At 43.2% G+C, this 14,550-nt stretch overlaps 1 protein-coding gene across 3 annotated transcripts in view; it reads right to left on the reverse strand.

Moving 5' to 3' along the window:
* The window catches only part of ARMC3 (armadillo repeat containing 3), a 99,177-nt gene that overhangs the window by 375 nt on the left and 84,252 nt on the right, over positions 1-14,550 (reverse strand). For all 3 annotated transcript variants that reach the window (XM_058297855.1, XM_071215495.1, XM_058297854.1), the window contains 2 exons: positions 5,489-5,689; positions 3,460-3,622 (listed from right to left, as the gene is read on the reverse strand). In XM_058297855.1, coding sequence (XP_058153838.1) covers positions 3,460-3,622; positions 5,489-5,689 — 364 coding nt within the window. The remainder of the gene's footprint in view (positions 1-3,459; positions 3,623-5,488; positions 5,690-14,550) is intronic.

Here is a 14,550-nt window from a genome sequence, read left to right on the forward strand (position 1 = left end):
TTGCGAAACCCACGCTGGCCAGGGCGAAGTGGGCACCTCGGGCAAAGATACCCTTAGACAGGGGGCTGAAAAACACAGACTACCGTGACCCGAACCAGAAAAACGGACCGGCAAGTTTCCTCGTGCCTCGAGACACTGCGGACTGAAAATGTCTGTACAGGTGCGGCTGGCAAGTGACATTTTCAGGCCATTACCCTGCAGGGTTCTAAGCGCCCAAATGGGCAAGGTCGCCGGAGAAAAGCTGTTCTGTGGGCTTTCCGTCACTAGTGCATTTATCACACTTTCTATGCTTCTAGGAAGCTCTTCGGGTGTGATATGCATGGGGTTAGTGGGGGGAGCAGACTGGGGAGGACCTATTCCTAGCCCTCTTCTTCTGTGCGGTGTAGACGAGGGCTCTGTGGAACTGGGAGCCAGCACGCCTCCTCGGGTGGCCGGCTGCCGCCTCATCAGGGGTTGCTGTGCTCCTGCCATTGGACCTCAGAGTATCCCTGGTTTTGAGATGACTGAAAAGATAGTTTAAAATAATCTGGAAACTTCTTAGCCACATGACAGTGGGTAAGAGAGCTGGCTCTGCTGTCAGACTTCTGGGGTTTGGATTCTAACCCAGCCACTTCCTGGTGGGATCACCTCAGACACGCTTCATCTGCGACACCAGCACCTCGTAGGGCAGCGATCAGGCTGAGGTAAGTCAGAACAGGCGAGGGGCAGAGAAGAGCTGCTGGCACAGAGGAAGAGCTTGGGAGGCGCTGGGTAGGGCTGGGAGGCAGGAACTGGCTGTGTGGACCGTCCACACACGTCAACGCTATTTGCCTTGCCGGCTCCTGAGAGGCTGTGGCGGCTCCAGGTAGGCGACCATTTTCAGGCCTTCCACTGTCAGTGTGAGGCTGCTCGGGAAGCTGTCGCCAGAGCACAAGGCCAGTGCCTGGACAGAGGGCACGTGCCGTCTAACGGCGAGAGGCAAGAAGAAGAGTACGACTGCAAGGTTCCTGCCAAAGGAACTTTCACTCATCTCTTACTCCAGACAAAACACTTCAAGCCACCAAAACAATCCTTTGAAATGGATACTGCTGGATTCCCCATTTTATAGGTGGTAAAACTGAGGTGAAACCCTTTTCCCAAGGTCTCAGGAAGTGGGGATACAAAGGGGGAGCCAGAGAACCTTCTGCAGAGCCCGAGCTCGTCACCTCACACGGACACCACGTGCGTGGAGGGCGAGTCGGGCCCCCTCCTCAGGCCTCCGCTTTCCTTGTGAAGTGTGTGTGTTGGGGGGCCACAGGGTCATTAGCACAGGGAAGAGGGGCAGATGAAGGGAGGACTTGGGAGGAGGGCAGGCGTGGACACAGCTGCAGAGGCACCAGGGAAGGCCTGTGATGAGGAGTTGGAAGGGGCGGCCTGGACACGCGCCTGGCCACTGCACGGGGTCACCAGGGCTCTGCACTGTGTCCAGCAGCCCAGGGGCAGGAGTGGACAGGGCAGGCGACTGGATGGCTCTGGGGTAGGCCGGCAAGGCAGAGGGGTGCAAGGATGGGGGGCAGGAAGAGGGGGAAACTACTGAAGGGGTACAAGGATGGGAGCAGGACGGGGGGGGGGGGAGCTACTGAGCACATTATGAAGGCTGTGGCTCATTTATGGAGGCAGCTTGGGGGGGGGGTTAAGCAAGGAGGGACCAACAAGGTGGAGAGATGCAGGAGACAGAGTGTGTGGGGGCAGAGGGTGAGCTTTTCCCAGTGGGTTTGGCTGAGGGTTCAGAGGTGGGCGTCCTGGCCCCCAGCATGGCTCAGGTGCGGTGCGGGGGCATGAGGGCAGGTGATGAGTTTGGTTTGGTGTCATGAGTTCGAGGAGGCTGTGAGACACTCAGGTGGAGCAGCCCAGGGTAATCAGCTCTGCAGATGTGCAATCAGGAGAGGACTGCGGGAAGGGGAAAATTCTGGAAACCTAGGGCAATAAGGTATACTTTTAATGAGAGGATGATGGCGCCCCTGCAAAGCTCCTGGAAGGTAAAAAGAAGAGGGCCCTGAGGAACCCCAGCATTTAAGAAAGGGGCAGAGGAGAAGAGGTCTGCAAATAAGACTGGGATGACATGACAAGAGGAGAAAGGAACTATGGGAGTGGTGCCAGAGAGAGAACAGTCAATGAGGAATTCTTCAGAACTATCAAGACAGACGGACGACAGCAGGGAGGGAAGGGAGAGACATGCCAAGGACGGGCAGGGGGTGGAGAGGGCGCTGGGAAGGTGGCCGGGGGTGAGCTTTATCTAAGGAGAGGAGCAGCAGGGGAGCGTTTCATTTCAGCCAGCCAGGGGTTCAAATCCCAGCTCTGCCTCGGGCTGACCTTGGTACATTTCTTGTCTTTAAACAAGGGTGGTAATTTCGACCTTGGGCGCGTTGGAGCCTGCCCGCCACGGTATTTTCCAAGTGCCTGGTGCACAGCTCAATGACGGGAGCTCTAGGGGAGCTGCCACAGGTCCCTCTGCGGAAAGATTTATCGTTTCCTGTTCAAGAACGCAGACCTAAGCATGTTCAGATGTCAGAGAGGAAACGGCTGGTAGAAAGAGATTTAGGACAGGAAAGAAGGAAGAACTCAGGGAGCAAGGGGCCCACGGAGGCAGGCAAGCCCGCCACCTGGACTCCAAACGGCATCGGCTGGACCGGGAGGCAGCGGGGTTTCCAGGCAGGAGCTGTGTCCACTCAGCGGGCAGTCCCGCTCCCACCAGGGGCCGGACACCCTGGATGCGTCGCAGCTGAGAGCGGTCCCTCTGCCACCTGCCCCCTCCGCAGCGTCTCAGTGCTCAGTGCCTCACCTGGGGGCCATTTCATTCTTCTGCGGAGACCCCTGGCCTCAGGCCCCGGCAGCCCGCACCCCTGGCTCTGTCTCCTGCCTCTCCCTCTCACCCCCTCCTCCCCCCAGCCTCCCTCTGGGGTCCGAGTCAGGCCATCCACACGTGCAGCTCCACTGACCTCCACCTGCCCTTGCCGTCGCCCGCCTGGTCCCCATGCTGCTGCCTGAATGGTCTTTTCAAAACCAAGCCAGCCCTGTGCCCTGAACAGCTTGAGGTTTTAGGGTGCCCCTCACCCCCTTCCCACAGCCCCACGCGGCTCCGCGCTCGTTTCAGACTCTCCTGCGTTATTCTGCACAAGTCGCAGGCAGTGTCGACAAGGGCCCCCCTCCCTCCACCAGCGAGGGCCTGTGCGAGCACCCAGGCTCCAGCTGTGCGCCACGCCCTGCCCGGGGCTCCCCACTCGCCTGTCGCCTCTGCCCCTGCAGGTCTGCCTTGGTTCGGCCTGGCCTACAGGACATGCACGGTAAGCGTGGCCCGTGTGGGTGAATGCACTGCAGGTAGCCTGGCCGTCAAGTTCAAATGAAATTATGCATTTACATGTCAGTAACTGGCTCACTCCAATCGGACAAAGGTACAACAGTTTTACCTAGCAGCAAATAAGGTATAAGCATCTTAAATACCTTGAAAAGCAGAGCTCGGTGATAGAAGATTCCTTTTTTAATCTGTCCAATCGGTACAACGTTGGATTTAAGCTGAAATTTCAGCTCACTTATGTGAAGCTCCCAGCTGAATTCCTGTAGTTTATCTTTGGCAATTGGGCCGCCCATTTTTTCTGCCACATACCTGTGTTGATGACATTGAGGTTACAGCAGTCAAGTTTAAGACCTTACGGTGGATGCTCGGAGGGTAACTATATGAATAATAATGAATACAAACTACATCCCTTTTGACTTGTATGGCTTGCTTTACTTTTTCCATTTCACTTACTGTAAGTTCTACGTTCACGTTAGGCATACAGCATTCAAACTCCACATGTTAACGGCAAGATCTGCAGTTTCATTTAAAACTAAAAAGGAGGAGAATGCTAATTCTTCTCATGTTTATAATGAGATACAGTTCATTATCACCTTCAACTTGTATCGGTGCAGTCTTAAAACTTATCTTCCTGTCGAAAGGTATTTTCAAATGTTTTACTCTGAAGCCCTAGGCATCAGGCTACCACATGGTGCTTCCTTCGAGGCATTTAAACACAAAGACAAGACTAGCACATAGAGAATTTTCCTGCTACAGTCACAAATATTTTCCATTTTATAATTTTAGCTTTTTTCTTTTAAAGTTCTACTTTTCTGCACATAGAGGAAGATGAGGCATTGATGCAGCACTGGCGTTAGAGGAGAGAGGAAGAGGAGGAAGAAACGAACGGGGAAGAAAGCACCTGTTAGGCAGGGAGGGTGGGCGGCCCGATGACCGGCCGCCGCTCTGCCGTGGTTTTGTTTCTTCTGATAATTGGGTGTCCCTAAAGGAGTCTGTCAACACACGCCAGCAAAAGTCCTTGGTCAACTAAGGCCACCGCCCCTTTGGAGTGCAGGCCGAAGGGCCACAGTTAAGACTGTCCCCTCCTGATGTGCATGCAGCCAGGGGCTGAGGAACAAAGAGGAAACAGAGGAGTAAGGGGTGGGAACCCCCGGCAGGTGGCTGCCAAGGGGTGCCGAGGTCTTGAGGTCCGAGGAACCCCCTCTACCACTCCAGCCTGGTGGGGGCCCAGGCTAAAAAGGTTATTTGGGGATGATGCAAAGTATTTCGGAGAGCAACAAGGCAGGAGAAGATTTGACTCATGTTTAAATGAGCTGCATCGGAGTTTTGCTTGAGTCATCACTTCTCAAGGGCACCGGGAAAACGGCAGTAGCCAAAAATGTTCTCTCCCAGTCCGGGCAGATAGGAAGCCAACGATCTGGCAGCTGTGCGGCTTGCGCTTGTCACGTCCAGATTTGATGGCTGCGACGCACTTCTATTTGGAGTAGGTACAAGCTCCCGCGGAGCCCGCAGCTGTTGCACAGCCAGCAGCTCACCTACCGGGGTGTACCCATCACAGAGGCGGGCCTCGGCTTGCACCGTTTGTCCTAATCCCTTAGCCACCCAGCCAAACGCTCACTCAGCCTTCTCTCGGTGGAATTAGATTAAATATTATAAAGAAGGCAACTTCCTCAGAGGCAGCCACCTCTGGGACTTGCAGCCCACTTTAAGAAAGTTTAAAACGCAAAGATCCAGACACAGAGTAATATGGGATGGTTATTTATCTTTGAAAATAATTTGGGAGTTTACAAATACTTCAGAGAAGGAATTCTTTAAATTGCCAGCACCCCGTATACCTAAGGCATAATTTAATTTCCAAATTTTTGTGTCATTCATTAACTTCTTCAGGGGCACACTGAAGCATGCTTTGAATAGTTTAACAAGAATAAAGATGTCAGTACTTTTCTCTAAACAACTGGCAATTCCTAGCTCTGATTCTTGATGAAAATATTACCTAAAAAAGAATTTCAGCACTTTTTCAACTCACAGCTTTGGAATCAGAGCTGCAGTGCTGTGGAAGTTCCACGTTATTAGGGTGAACTTATCTGAAAATTGGGTAAAAGATGAAACCACTAAAATGAAATAAATATTATTTAATTCAGAAAATAAACGTATACGCGTATATAGCCAACTTACTTTGCAAGAGCCACAATCTGTTCCTTGATGTTGGTTAATGGCAGAATTGCTTTGGTGACTTCATACACATAAAGGGAGAATTGAGAGTCCGGGGGAGGATACCACTCCTTTTCAGGGACTCCTTCTCCAGTTATTTTTGGTGCCAACGCAACTTCTTCCTCCTCTTTCACTTTTTCCTCTTCTTTTTTTCCTCTGCCTTTTCTTTGAGAGTAAAGATCAACAAAGTCACATCTACTAAAAAATGAAGAAGCGCCACCTGAGCTCTGAGTTAATCTGAAGAACATCACAGAAATAAGGTATCTCATGCCTCAACAGGGATACAGGCTCACCATGACCATCGTGGAGTTTCATTGGAGAGCATCTAAATTATGCAGAAGAAACTTATTTGCAAGAGAATACTACATGATGGAGACAGATTATTAAAATCATACATGAGACTTCTGCACAGTTGCTGAACACTGTGTCTGGCACATGGTAGATTTACAACAGCTACTTATCGAATTGGAATAAAAAATATATTTAAAAAATAATAATGGGGTGGTTTGGGGGGGGGGAACACACCAAATATAGGATAAGGACTACAATTAGTAGTAAGATTTTGACAATATTCTTTCATAATTTGTAATAAAACGTCTCATGACAATGAAAAGTGTTTATGGAGGATTGATGTATGGGACCCCTGTATGATGTTATGCATGTTTGCTTTGTAAGTTCACAACTTTTTCTACACACTTCTTGTTTATGTATGTTCATATATAAATGATATAAAGACAATAATAGGGTGGGTTGGGGGAAAATACTTTGGTTAGTAGTAATATTTTTTACAATGCTCTTTAATCATTAGTTTAAAAGATATAACAATAATGCAAGGATTGGTGGTGGGTGAGACACAAGAGTCCTTGTATGATGTTATGTATGTTTGTTTTGTAAGTTCACAACTACTACTATACACTTATTGTTTATGTGGGTTTATGTATGAGTGATACACTTCAATATTTTTTAAATACTGCTTACTGTTAGTGAAAAGTTCCAGACTTAGAGAAATTATTAGTTGATATGTAGATTTTTGTCAGAGATGCAAATAATTTCTGTCCAATGAAAAAGATACTCTCAAAGATTACAGTTTATTGTCCTATAGAATGTTAACCAGCTTTGTATGTAACTCTTAAAATCTTTACCTAAAATATTCCTTAATTAAATTGCAAATAAATATTAATACCTATTTCTTCAAGTGTTCTTTGAATCAGTCATAAGTTCTTACTGGTTCCCTCACTAATTAACAAGTTAAGTGAAAACAGTGGCATAGTTGCTCACCCCAGGTAGCACAGAATAAACACATGTGTCCCTGTCTTCCCGCCTAGATGCAGTTACAAAACTTAAATGCATGTAACAGCTATTTGAAGACACCAGGGGTCTGCAGAAGCCTAAGAATGCTTTTTCCTTGACCAGTCCTCCCAACATTTGGCTGTAGATGTGGATGCAGTCATACCAATGTGAGGCAGGGCAGGGTAATAGTTTCTCTGGTGGGAAGACCAAAAGAGGACAAAAGACAAAAGAGGAACCAGAAAAGACCAGGGAGACCACGGAGAGGGAGGAGTTCAGGAAAGCAACCCCTCGATGTTGTTGATGAACTCTGGGCTTAGCCGCAAGCTGCACATGCATTGTGCACATGCAAAGAGTTTACATTGACTTTGAGAATTAAACTACAGGACATGCCACCATACAAGACCCAAGCTGGGTGCCGACTGGGGCACATGCAGGACTGACCCAAATAGCAGAAGAGAGACTTCAAAAACTGAACTGACATTGGAATGACAACCCAGGGAAACCAGGTTGGAATTTGGAGCTGAACCCAAATGGGTGGATTTGCTGATGAAATACATGCAAAAACTGCACTATTCTTCTGATGTAAATAAAACTCAGACTCAGAATCTCATAACATAATATTTTATTTTGATCCAAAATTACTCTGCAATTGAATGACGAGGAAAATCTCAATTCACACAGAATAAGATAATTGGCAGAATAAATACCAAGGTGACACAGATGTTGTAATTATCTGACAAAGATTTTAAGTAGCTAAGAGGAAGATACTCCAACTACTAAGGTCAAACATCTTGAAATCAATGGAGAGTTAGAATGTCTTGGCAATAAACAGAAGATACAAAGAAGAAAAAATAGAAAAACACTATAATAACAAACAAACCTCCCTAGATGGGATTAATAGCAGAATGGAGATAACGAAGGAAAGAACCAGTGAACATGAAGATAGATTTGTAAAAACTATCCAACCATAACAATACAGAAAAAAAAACTAGATTGAAAAAAATATGGCTGAGTCTAAGGGACTGCGGTACAATAACAAAAGGTATAATATTTGTATAATCAAAATCTTGGAAGAGGTGGAAAAGAGATGGAAAAGGAGTGTAGCACAGAGAAAATACAAGAATAAATGGACTGAAATGACTTCTCCAACGTGGTTACAGATACAAACTTATGTATTCAAGAATTTTAATGAATGCCAGTCAGGTATCTACCAAATACCTTGCCCACACACACCAAAATAAAGCTATTTAAAACCAAAGACAAAGTAGAAGACTTGACTGTCTATAGAGAATCCCAAAGTTTTTACCAAAAACTCCTAGAACTAATAAATAAGTTCATCAAGGTCTCAGGATACAAGATCAACATGCAAAAATCAATATCTATGTAGCTGAGCCACATCCACTTCCCATAGAAACATTAAAAAAAAATAAAAAACAGAGTATCCTTTACAATTGCTCCAACTCCAAAGAAAATTAAATATGTTGGTAAACACTTTTAAAAACATGTATAGGATTTGTGTGAATATTATGAAATCCTGATGAAAGAAATGAAAGAAGGCCTAGGGGGAGAGTGTAAACTATAATGTGGACCATTGACCATGTGGTGCAGCAGTGCTCAGAAGTGTATTCACCAAGTGTAATGAATGTCCCATGATGATGGAGGAAGTTGTGGTTATGGGAGGAGTGGGGTGAGGAGGGTGGGGAGTATATGGGGACCTCATATTTTTTTAAAGTAACATTAAAATAAATAAAGACAAAAAATAACAAGATATATACTGTGTTCATGGATCTGAAGACTTGATATAATAATAAAAGATTGCAATTCTTCCTCGAAAGAGTATTTTTGTAGATGTAGAAAATGCTTATTCTAAAATGTTTAGGAAACAATATTGACAAAGAAGAATAAAGTGGGAGGAATCACTCTACTCAGTAAATTTTATTCCTGTAGTATCTTTGTCTGATTTTGACATTAGGTTAATGCTGGCTTCATGTGTTGAAAAGTATTCCCTTTTCTTGTATTTTCTAGAAAAAATTATGTAAAATCAATGTTAATAGTTTAAATATTTGGTAGAATTTGAAATCATCTGGGTCAAGGGTTTTCATTTTTGGAAGATTTTAACTATGAATTCAATTTCTTTAACACTTATAGGACTATTCATGTTAAATGTTCATCTTCAGTGAATTCTTGTAGTTTGTGGATTTTGATGAATTGCTCCATTCCACCTAGATTGCAGAACTAAGGTGTTCATAGCATTCCCTTATTAACCTTTGATGTGTATGAAGTCTTTAGTGATAGTCGCCTCTTTAATTCTTGATATTAGCAATTTGTTTCTTCTCTTTTTACTCTTTGTCAGTCTTATTTTAGATTTATTGATTTTATTGACCTTTTTAAAGAACCAGTTTTTATTTCATTGAATTTTCTGTTACTTTTTTTTTTTCAATTTCATTAATTTCTGCTCTTTGTTATTTCTTTCTGCTGCTTGTGTTGGGTTTATTTTTTCTTTTCCTTTTCTAATGTCCTGAGGTAGGGACTTATTATTGATCAGGAACCTTATTTCCAACGTAAGCATCTAGAGCTATAAATTTCCCTTTCAGCACAGCTTGAGCTGCATCTCATATATTTTGATCTGTTGCACATTTATCTCTATTCAATTTTAATCCCCTTTGAGATTTCCTCTTTGACCCATGGATTATTTAGAAGCATGTCACTGAATTTCCATGTCTTTAGAGACTTTCATGCCTTTTGGTTATTTGTTTTTAGTTTGACTCTATTATTGTCAGAGAACATATTCTGTACGATTTCAACTACTTTAAATTTGTTGAGGTTTGGTTTATGGTTTATCTTGGTGAATGTTCCATGGGGCGCTTGAAAAAACTGTACATTCTGCTGTTGGGCTGAAGCATCCTATATATTATGTCATTTACATGCTGTTAGTTGATAGGGTTGTCCATATCTATATCTTTGCTAGTTTTCTGCCTGTAGTTCCACCATTTGCTGACAGTGGAGTGTTGAAGTCCTCAACTATATTGTAGATTATCCATTTCTCCTTTCAGCTCCATCAGTTTCTGCTTCATGCAATTCAATGCACTATTGTTTCATGTATATACACTAGATCATGTGTCTTCCATGTGAATTGATCACTTTATCATTATGTAATGTCCCTCTTTGTCTCTAGTAACTTTTTGCTCCAAAATCTACTTTATCAGATATTAAGATAGCCTATCCTGCTTTTTTTGGATTAGTATTTGTATATTTTTTCCATTCTTTTACTTTCAATTTACCTATGTCCATGAATTTGAAGTGAGTTTCCTTAAACAGTATATAGTTGGATCATGTTGGATTTTTTTTGCTGTTGTTGTTTCATCTATTATGTCATATCTGTCTTTTGATTGGTATAATTAGGCCATTTATTTTAATTTTTGATATGCTAATGCTTAATTTTGTCACTTTATTGTTTGTGTTCTGTTTCTTTCTTCAGGCTCTTGTTGCTTTATCTTTGCTTGACTTCCTGTGGGTTATTTGAACATTTTTTAGGACTTGACCTCAATTTATTTATAGTATATTTGAGTATATCTCTACATACAGGTTTTGCATCATCATGGTAGGCATTACAGTGTGTGTGTGTGTGGCTTATCACAGTTTACTACTTCAAGTATGGAAATTTCAGTTCTATTCAGGTCCCTTTACCTTCCTGCTTTAAAATATCATTATCTTGAGTATCAGATGTTGTTTATAAACTTTTATTTTAATCAAGTATGAATTATAAAACTTATAAGGAAAGGGATGGTTTTTATACCCGAATTCCTGACTCTTTTTTTCTGTTCCTTCTTTTCTTCTGAATGGTACCAGATTCTTTCCTTTAATCATTTGTTTCAAGAATTTTTTCAACCAGTCTGTAAGGGTAGGTCTGCTAGCAATAATTCTTATCAGAGAATGTCTTTATTTATTTATTTTTTTATTTTTAGAAGATAAATAGATCACACAAAATTTTACATTAAAAAATATGAGGTTCCCATATGCCCCACTCCCCACTTTTCCCACATCAACTTCTTTCATTTAGTGTGGAATATTCATTGCAATTGATGAATACATTTTGGAGCACTGCTACACAGCATGGACTACAATTTACATTGTAGTTTACACTCTCCCCCAGTCCATTCAGTGAGTTATGGCAGGATATATAATGTCCTGCATCTGTCAATGCAATATCATTCAGGACAACTCCAAGTCCCGAAAATGACCCGATACCACACCACCTTTTCCCTCTCCCTGCCTTCAGCCACTCTTGTGGCCACTGTCTCCACATTGATGATAATATTTCTTCCAGTGCTAGAGTCACAATAATTCTATAGTAGAATACCAGTAAGTCCACTTCAATCCATATTTTATTCCTCCATCCTGAGGACCCTGGGGTGGCAATGCCCACCCCACCTCTCAGTTGAGAGGGGGCTTCGATCCCACATGGCTGGTGGATGGGACTCTCATGCCTGTAGCTGTAGACTCTCTTGGTTCCTTGGTGTGGAGGTTGTCCATCCTCACATCCCTGTCATCTGGCCTGGGTAAGTCCAACAAATGGGAGAGTAGGTGCTGCAACACCACTGAGACTCAGGACCCAGCTGGCACATGGACAGCCCAGAGATTCAAGTCTCATGGGCATATATTAACCCTAGCTCCAACCACAGGTTCAGTAGAAGGAATAGAATAGGCATGTGTAGAGAAGTCACATCTGAGTCCAATTTCATCACAGTCAGGAGCACAGATTCAAAGTAGGGTTCACTGGCAAGGCACTGAACTCAGGAGCCAACTGCCATGACTGTAGAACCTGGGCATCTCCATAGCCCTCATGAGCACCACTACCTGGGGTTGTATCTACTTTGGCTGTCTCTGAGATCCTGCTGAGACCGTGCATAAGTGTAACCCCTCTGATGACTTCCCAACTCATTTTGAAGTCTCTTAGCTATATAAATTCATTTGTCTTTACAATTTCCCCCTTTTATTCAAGGTCTTTTTCTAGTTGCATCACCAGCTGGAGCTTGGTAGTAATCCATTGGTGCCAGGGAGGCTTATCCCTGGGAGTCATGTCCCATGCTGGGGGGAAGGTAATGCATTTATATGCTGAATTTGGCTAAGAGAGTGGTCACATTTGAGCAACATGGAGACTCTCAGCAGGTAACTCTTACACACCCTGCAGCTCTAGGCCAAGTTGAAATTTCAAGTGCACAGGCTCATAAGCATAGTCATCAGTATCAAGGGCCCATCATTGGACCATCCTTCTTCACTGGTCTTTGCCCTTGCAGTTGGGGGATTGTTGCTGTTCCATTGGGGAATGCAACAGAGCTCCCCAGGATGGGAACTCAGCGCACAGGACAACACCTATTACAGTGATGAAAAGCAAAAGGTCACAAAAAAAATTTTAATGATTTTTTAAAATATCCCAATTTATTCTTTTAGTTTTTCTAAATTATTATGTATTTTATTTCTAATCTTTAAACCTATCATTACTATTTCATTTTCCTATTAGTTGAATTTGGCAATATATTAGGTTTCATTTTTGAAGAAGTTTTGGATCACAGAGGGGTTCAACTATGGCAGGGGAGGAGCATTGGTGTGGAGTATCATTGATGGGGGATGCATGGGTGGGAGGGAGTTCACCAGGGCATGCATATTGGGTGTACAGAATGTCTTTATTTTCCCATTTAGTCTTGAAGGCTAATTTTGTCAGAGAATGTGAGGTTGACAGTTTTCTTTCACCACTTGAAAAATGCTATACCACTGCCTTCTGGCTTCCATGGTTGTAGATGAAAAATCCTCTGTCACTTGAGTGGGTATTATCCTATCATTTTTTTGTGGATGCTCTCAAGACTTTCATTTGCCTTTAGATTTCAGAAGTTTAATTATAATGTGCCTTAGTATAGATTTCTTTGGATTTATCCTGTTTGATGTTTGCTTCACTTCTTGATCCAAAGGTTTATGTTTTTTGCCAATTTTGGGAAACTTTCAGCCATTATTTCTTTGAATTCTTGTTCAGCACCACTCTTTCTCCTCTTCTTCTGGGAGCCTTTAATTGTTATTAGTCAGAGTTCTCCAGGGAAATGTATTCAATAGGAGACACATACGCAACTCTGCCACACACGTAAATATATATATAAATATTAAGAGTTTTATTATAGGAATTGGCTCATGTTACCATGGGGATTAGCAAGTCCAAATTCAATAGGCCCAGTCACAAGGTGGGAGCTCCAATGAAGATTTTGATGAATTACCCAGTAGAAGGTGGCTGGTTGAAGTAGCAGTAGAAATTCTTCTGACTGTGAAAATCATCAGTTCTCCCTTTAAAGCCTTCAACTGATTGGATGACACCTCTCTCATTGTTGAAGGCAGTTTCTTTTGTTGGTTTTGGATGTAATCAGCCATATATGCAATCAACCGACTGATAAATTTGAAGGGTATTTAAGTCCTTGAAATACTCTCAAAGCAATAATCAGGCCACGGCTTACATGGCCAAACAGGTGGGCACTACAACCTGGCCAAGGTGACAGATAAACTTAACCATCACAGTCCCATCCCTTGTCAACTTGGCACCCATACATACATCCTTAAATCATACTTAATCTCTAAATAAAAACAATAGCAGTCATACTTTTACTTAATATAATTAAATTGTCATGCATACAACCAGAATTGTATTAATACTAACTCTTTCCTGAGAAGAGCATGCAAGTCCTTGGGTAATTTTCACTCTTAAACTTGATACTATAACCTAAATACTATGATATAAAGTTAATACAGTTTATATGCTACAGGGATAAGAAAGGGAAGAAAACAAAGATATTTGCTTTACGTATATATGCAAACATATTCATAACAAAACAAAGAATAAATACTCATAACCATTTTACTCCCCATTTCTGCAACTGGTTATATGATCATAGCTCCTATTTACAATTACCTTCTTCCACTACCCATTCCATATACCCTAGCCTGACTGGATTGGGTTATTGCAGTTTTCCTTGACTTTAATTACAGGGCATGGTAGTACTTACATGCCTTAAGGGATCTCCTGTATTCCAGGAAAACTCTTCTTTACCTCCATTGCATAGCAGCAGTTCTGTTTCTCCTAGACAGTCAGAGTCAATCACCCCAGCTAGTAAAGTAATCCCCTTTTTTGCCTGTTGATTCAAAGGCATGAGGAACCCCCAGTGGCTGGGTGGCAGTCCTAACAACTTCTAATTCTGTGGAATCTTTGTTATGTTTCCTGGTGGAAGCACTGCTCCTTTTGGAACTAAGACCTGTAGATCAGCAGAGCTTAAGGCAGCAGGGACAGGAAGCAAAAATTTTCCTAGTGGATCACTAGGGTAATAGTGAGTGGTGCTACTCCCATCTCTACCCCTTGATTCCTGGACCCATGTCCTAGTTATGGGAGAAACAGCACCATAGAGTGGATGTTGATTTAGCATACACAGCTTTCTGGAGAACATTGCCTCAGCCCTGCAAGGTATTGCCCCTTAGGTGATGCTGTAAATGAGTCTTCAAAAGGCCATTCAACATTTCTATTAATCCAGCTATTTCAGGATGATAGGGAAGAGTGGATTCCATGAGCATGTGCCCATTCCCACACATCATTTGTTGTGAAGTGAGTTCCCTGATCAGAAACCATGCTGTTGGAATACCATAATGGTGGATAAGACATTCTATACATTTACGGATGGTAGTTTTGGCAGAAGCACTGCACGAAG

This window comes from Dasypus novemcinctus, chromosome 5 (genome assembly GCF_030445035.2).
Source record: "Dasypus novemcinctus isolate mDasNov1 chromosome 5, mDasNov1.1.hap2, whole genome shotgun sequence".
NCBI lineage: Eukaryota > Metazoa > Chordata > Mammalia > Cingulata > Dasypodidae > Dasypus > Dasypus novemcinctus.